General features: G+C 48.5%; 1 protein-coding gene across 1 annotated transcript in view; it reads right to left on the reverse strand.

The window, feature by feature from the left end:
- Positions 1-7,500, reverse strand: part of ano2a (anoctamin 2a) — a 27,770-nt gene that overhangs the window by 15,881 nt on the left and 4,389 nt on the right. Inside the window, exons 7-12 of the mRNA XM_058388302.1 lie at positions 7,410-7,461; positions 7,239-7,294; positions 1,461-1,505; positions 1,296-1,360; positions 207-341; positions 1-100 (exon numbers count right to left, since the gene is read on the reverse strand). The exon at positions 1-100 is cut by the window's left edge and continues 61 nt beyond it. Of these exons, the coding sequence (XP_058244285.1) occupies positions 1-100; positions 207-341; positions 1,296-1,360; positions 1,461-1,505; positions 7,239-7,294; positions 7,410-7,461 (453 nt within the window). The remainder of the gene's footprint in view (positions 101-206; positions 342-1,295; positions 1,361-1,460; positions 1,506-7,238; positions 7,295-7,409; positions 7,462-7,500) is intronic.

Consider the following 7,500-nt stretch of genomic DNA (forward strand, 5'->3'; position numbering starts at 1 on the left):
CCTCGCCGTGCTGCACATACTGCTCAACTGCCAATAATCACACACTTCATCACACAGAGGACACATGGTGAAGTTCAGACGCTTATCACACATCTCCTGACTGAGACGGGGGGGGGGGGGGGGGTATCAAATAGTTTGGATTGTAAAAAGCACATTCTGATGCAGAGAGAACCATAGAAACAGGAGAGAGACAGAGAGAGAGAGACCTGGGTACGTTGGTATCTACGGTCATCCAGCCGTACAGAAACACTACAATCCCCATCGCTGAGGCAGGAATAAGCAGCTGAGTATAAACTCCCAACCAGGCGAAGTACAAACCGATCTTCTCCCCAAAGTACCTCCTCCAGGGTCCACACACACACACACACACACACACACAATTAGACTGAGAATGACACTCTTTTAAAATTTAAACCCATTAAAGTTTCTTTATGTTCTGTTTCACAAAATCCTTCAAAATCCAATCTGGACCTTTACACCGGTTTCTCTTTCAGAACTGGTTCTAGTACATCAGAAGAACCCACACAGGAACCTCTTCATTATCCAGTGAACCCCTCGTCCTCCAGGCTCCATGATGGCTCCATGTCAAACACCTGACAGGTTCTACACAGGTCTTAAGCACTTCTACTGTCTCTGATATTGTCTCTGATAGGGGAACACTGTTTTGTTGGTTCTACATGGAACTCTCAGGGTTCTCCTAGAGGGTCAAGCCTAAATTTAACCTTTAAACTGGATTTATTCTCCTGTGAGAAGTTCATCTTGTGTTACTGATAAATATTATTATCAATGCTTCAGTTAGAATCCTTGAAGTTTCTGGGATCATCCCTGAACAGTACTGCACACTTTCCCATTAATGCACACTCTCTTAGGGTTCCTCTTGGGTTCTTTGGATAATTAAGGCTTCAACCTGGAAGTTCTTTTGATATGGAAACACGTTGCTGTAAAGTTCTTTAAGATTTCCACCAGAACAACCAAAGAACCCTGAATGTTCTGCACTTTCTGTGAGTTTAGTAATGAAGATAATCATTGTTCATCAGATTAAAGCTTTAAACTCTTTGGGGAAAATAATATTAAATCTAGAACCTTTAAGATTACATCTGCTGATCTTTCTGGAAGAACCGATGTACGTTCTATTTTTGATGTAATTGAGGATTCTCAATTTAAAAATGAGTTCTGCTTTAAATATCAGATCACTGTACTAGAGGGAGAACTGAGGAATCCTTAAGGGTTCTAGATTTCTGAAGCCTGTACTGTAGGAGTATCCAGATTCACTCAGAGCTGAGAGGTTCTCGTACCTGATGAGATCCACAGGCTGATACTTGAAGAAAACTCCGTAATTGGCCCATTCATCATGTAACAACTGAGGAAACACACACACACACACACACTCTCTAAGTAAGTGTATACTGAACTCCACCTCTAACATCAGTCATCCAATCAGAGCAGAGTCCTCAGCTCACCTGCCTGTCATTGCGAACCTCTTTAACATCAGAGTTGAAATCCCCCTGCAGAAACACAGTTTATCAGTCACTCCTCACACTCACTCCTTACTCCATACACTCACTCCTCACATTCCACACACTCACTTCTCACTCCTTACACTCACTCCTCAAATTCCTCACACTCACTCCTTACACTCACTCCTCACACTCACTCCTCACACTCACTCCTCACTCCTCACTCATCACTCTCACTCCTTACACTCACTCCTCACACTCACTCCTCACACTCACTCCTCACTCCTCACACTCACTCCTCACACTCACTCCTCACTCTCACTCATCACACTCACTCCTCACACTCACTCCTTACACTCACTCCTCACTCCTTACACTCACTCCTCACATTCCTCACACTCACTCCTCACTCTCACTCATCACTCTCACTCCTTACACTCACTCCTCACACTCACTCCTCACACTCACTCCTCACTCCTCACACTCACTCATCACACTCACTCCTCACACTCACTCCTTACACTCACTCCTCACTCCTTACACTCACTCCTCACACTCACTCCTCACTCCTCACACTCACTCCTCACTCCTCACACTCACTCCTCACACTCACTCCTCACTCTCACCCTCACTCCTACACTCACTCCCTCACACTCACTCACCTCACACTCACCCTCACTCTCACACTCACTCCTTACACTCACTCCTCACTCCTTACACTCACTCCTCACACTCACTCCTCACACTCACTCCTCACACTCACTCCTCACTCCTCACACTCACTCCTCACTCTCATCACACTCACTCCTCACACTCACTCCTTACACTCACTCCTCACTCCTTACACTCACTCCTCGCATTCCTCACACTCACTCCTCACACTCACTCCTCACACTCACTCCTCACACTCACTCCTCACTCCTCACACTCACTCCTCACTCTCACTCATCACTCTCACTCCTTACACTCACTCCTCACTCCTCGCACTCACTCCTCACTCTCACTCATCACACTCACTCCTCACACTCACTCCTCACACTCACTCCTTACACTCACTCCTCACTCCTTACACTCACTCCTCACATTCCTCACACTCACTCCTTACACTCAATCCTCACTCCTCACACTCACTCATCACTCTCACTCCTTACACTCACTCCTCACTCCTCACTCTCACTCATCACACTCACTCCTCACACTCACTCCTCACACTCACTCCTTACACTCACTCCTCACTCCTTACACTCACTCCTCACATTCCTCACACTCACTCCTCACTCCTTACACTCAATCCTCACTCCTTACACTCACTCCTCACACTCACTCCTCACACTCACTCCTCACTCTCACTCATCACTCTCACTCCTTACACTCACTCCTCACACTCACTCCTCACTCCTCACACTCACTCATCACTCTCACTCCTTACACTCACTCCTCACACTCACTCCTCACTCCTTACACTCACTCCTCACACTCACTCCTCACTCATCACTCTCACTCCTTACACTCACTCCTCACTCCTCACTCCTCACTCCTCACACTCACTCCTCACTCTCACTCCTTACACTCACTCCTCACTCCTTACACTCACTCCTCACTCCTCAATTCTTACACTCACTCCTCACTCCTTACACTCACTCCTCACATTCCTCACACTCACTCCTCACTCCTTACACTCACTCCTCACTCCTTACACTCACTCCTCACACTCACTCATCACTCCTTACACTCACTCCTCACACTCACTCCTCACTTCTTACACTCACACTCACTCCTCACACTCACTCCTCACTCCTCACTTCTTACACTCACACTCACTCCTCACACTCACTCCTCACTCCTCACACTCACTCCTCACTCTCACTCTCACTCATCACTCTCACTCCTTACACTCACTCCTCACTCCTCACACTCACTCCTCACTCATCACTCTCACTCCTTACACTCACTCCTCACTCCTCACACTCACTCCTCACACTCACTCCTCACTCCTCACACTCACTCCTCACACTCACTCCTCACTCTCACTCCTTACACTCACTCCTCACTCCTTACACTCACTCCTCACTCCTCAATTCTTACACTCACTCCTCACTCCTCACACTCACTCATCACTCTCACTCCTTACACTCACTCCTCACACTCACTCCTCACTCCTTACACTCACTCCTCACACTCACTCCTCACACTCACTCCTCACACTCCTTACACTCACTCCTCACTCCTCAATTCTTACACTCACTCCTCACTCCTTACACTCACTCCTCACATTCCTCACACTCACTCCTCACTCCTTACACTCACTCCTCACTCCTTACACTCACTCCTCACACTCACTCATCACTCCTTACACTCACTCCTCACACTCACTCCTCACTTCTTACACTCACACTCACTCCTCACACTCACTCCTCACTCCTCACACTCACTCCTCACACTCACTCCTCACACTCACTCCTCACACTCACTCCTCACTCCTCACACTCACTCCTCACTCTCACTCCTTACACTCACTCCTCACTCCTTACACTCACTCCTCACTCCTCAATTCTTACACTCACTCCTCACTCCTTACACTCACTCCTCACATTCCTCACACTCACTCCTCACTCCTTACACTCACTCCTCACTCCTTACACTCACTCCTCACACTCACTCATCACTCCTTACACTCACTCCTCACACTCACTCCTCACTTCTTACACTCACACTCACTCCTCACACTCACTCCTCACTCCTCACACTCACTCCTCACTCTCACTCATCACTCTCACTCCTTACACTCACTCCTCACTCCTCACACTCACTCCTCACTCATCACTCTCACTCCTTACACTCACTCCTCACTCCTCACACTCACTCCTCACACTCACTCCTCACTCCTCACACTCACTCCTCACTCTCACTCCTTACACTCACTCCTCACTCCTTACACTCACTCCTCACTCCTCAATTCTTACACTCACTCCTCACTCCTTACACTCACTCCTCACATTCCTCACACTCACTCCTCACTCCTTACACTCACTCCTCACTCCTTACACTCACTCCTCACACTCACTCATCACTCCTTACACTCACTCCTCACACTCACTCCTCACTTCTTACACTCACACTCACTCCTCACACTCACTCCTCACACTCACTCCTCACTCTCACTCTCACTCATCACTCTCACTCCTTACACTCACTCCTCACTCCTCACACTCACTCCTCACTCATCACTCTCACTCCTTACACTCACTCCTCACTCTCACTCCTCACACTCACTCCTCACACTCACTCCTCACTCCTCACACTCACTCCTCACTCTCACTCCTTACACTCACTCCTCACTCCTTACACTCACTCCTCACTCCTCACTCCTCACTCCTCACACTCACTCCTCACTCTCACTCTCACTCATCACTCTCACTCCTTACACTCACTCCTCACTCCTCACACTCACTCCTCACTCATCACTCTCACTCCTTACACTCACTCCTCACTCCTCACACTCACTCCTCACTCCTCACACTCACTCCTCACTCTCACTCCTTACACTCACTCCTCACTCCTTACACTCACTCCTCACTCCTCAATTCTTACACTCACTCCTCACTCCTTACACTCACTCCTCACATTCCTCACAACTCACTCCTCACTCTCTTACACTCACTCCTCACCTCCTTACACTCACTCCTCACACTCACTCATCACTCCTTACACTCACTCCTCACACTCACTCCTCACTTCTTACACTCACACTCACTCCTCACACTCACTCCTCACTCCTCACACTCACTCCTCACTCTCACTCTCACTCATCACTCTCACTCCTTACACTCACTCCTCACTCCTCACACTCACTCCTCACTCATCACTCTCACTCCTTACACTCACTCCTCACTCCTCACACTCACTCCTCACACTCACTCCTCACACTCACTCCTCACTCCTCACACTCACTCCTCACTCTCACTCCTTACACTCACTCCTCACTCCTTACACTCACTCCTCACTCCTCAATTCTTACACTCACTCCTCACTCCTTACACTCACTCCTCACATTCCTCACACTCACTCCTCACTCCTTACACTCACTCCTCACTCCTTACACTCACTCCTCACACTCACTCATCACTCCTTACACTCACTCCTCACACTCATTCCTCACACTCACTCCTCACTCCTTACACTCACTCCTCACTCCTTACACTCACTCCTCACACTCACTCATCACTCCTTACACTCACTCCTCACACTCACTCCTCACTTCTTACACTCACACTCACTCCTCACACTCACTCCTCACTCCTCACACTCACTCCTCACTCTCACTCATCACTCTCACTCCTTACACTCACTCCTCACTCCTCACACTCACTCCTCACTCATCACTCTCACTCCTTACACTCACTCCTCACTCCTCACACTCACTCCTCACACTCACTCCTCACACTCACTCCTCACTCCTCACTCTCACTCCTCACTCTCACTCCTTACACTCACTCCTCACACTCACTCCTTACACTCACTCCTCACTCCTCAATTCTTACACTCACTCCTCACTCCTTACACTCACTCCTCACATTCCTCACACTCACTCCTCACTCCTTACACTCACTCCTCACTCCTTACACTCACTCCTCACACTCACTCATCACTCCTTACACTCACTCCTCACACTCACTCCTCACTTCTTACACTCACACTCACTCCTCACACTCATTCCTCACTCCTCACACTCACTCCTCACTCTCACTCATCACTCTCACTCCTTACACTCACTCCTCACTCCTCACACTCACTCCTCACTCATCACTCTCACTCCTTACACTCACTCCTCACTCCTCACACTCACTCCTCACACTCACTCCTCACACTCACTCCTCACTCCTCACACTCACTCCTCACTCTCACTCCTTACACTCACTCCTCACTCTTACACTCACCTCACCTCAATTTACACTCACTCCTCACTCCTCACACTCACTCCTCACACTCACTCCTCACACTCACTCCTCACTCTCACTCCTTACACTCACTCCTCACTCCTTACACTCACTCCTCACTCCTCACTCCTCACTCCTCACACTCACTCCTCACTCCTCACACTCACTCCTCACTCTCACTCATCACTCTCACTCCTTACACTCACTCCTCACTCCTCACACTCACTCCTCACTCATCACTCTCACTCCTTACACTCACTCCTCACTCCTCACACTCACTCCTCACACTCACTCCTCACACTCACTCCTCACTCCTCACACTCACTCCTCACTCTCACTCCTTACACTCACTCCTCACTCCTTACACTCACTCCTCACTCCTCAATTCTTACACTCACTCCTCACTCCTTACACTCACTCCTCACATTCCTCACACTCACTCCTCACTCCTTACACTCACTCCTCACACTCACTCCTCACTCCTCACACTCACTCCTCACTCTCACTCTCACTCATCACTCTCACTCCTTACACTCACTCTTCACTCCTCACTCCTCAATTCTTACACTCACTCCTCACTCCTCACACTCACTCCTCACTCCTTACACTCACTCCTCACTCCTTACACTCACTCCTTACACTCACTCCTCACACTCACTCATCACTCCTTACACTCACTCCTCACACTCACTCCTCACTCCTTACACTCACACTCACTCCTCACACTCACTCCTCACTCCTTACACTCACTCCTCACACTCACTCCTCACTCCTTACACTCACACTCACTCCTCACTCTGTTATAATGATATAAAAGATATGAAGTGATTAAACAGTATCTCACATCGTGTAAAGGAAACGCTGCGTCGTAAACACCTTTAGCAAGTAACGATGCGATTCCTGAAACACAGTGACATGATAAACACCTTCACAGTCTTCATCAGAACTTCCACTTCCACAACCTTTACACTCTAAAATGATTTTTATTCAGCAGGAGTGTGACTGGAGTGTTTACCCATCGTCTGACACGACCGAGTACACGCTGTGCGTCTCAGGATCTCAAACACCTGCAAACACCAGAGCCAAAATAAAGACCTTCACAAAAC

The sequence above is a fragment of the Hemibagrus wyckioides genome, linkage group LG04, assembly GCF_019097595.1.
Source record: "Hemibagrus wyckioides isolate EC202008001 linkage group LG04, SWU_Hwy_1.0, whole genome shotgun sequence".
Classification (NCBI taxonomy): domain Eukaryota; kingdom Metazoa; phylum Chordata; class Actinopteri; order Siluriformes; family Bagridae; genus Hemibagrus; species Hemibagrus wyckioides.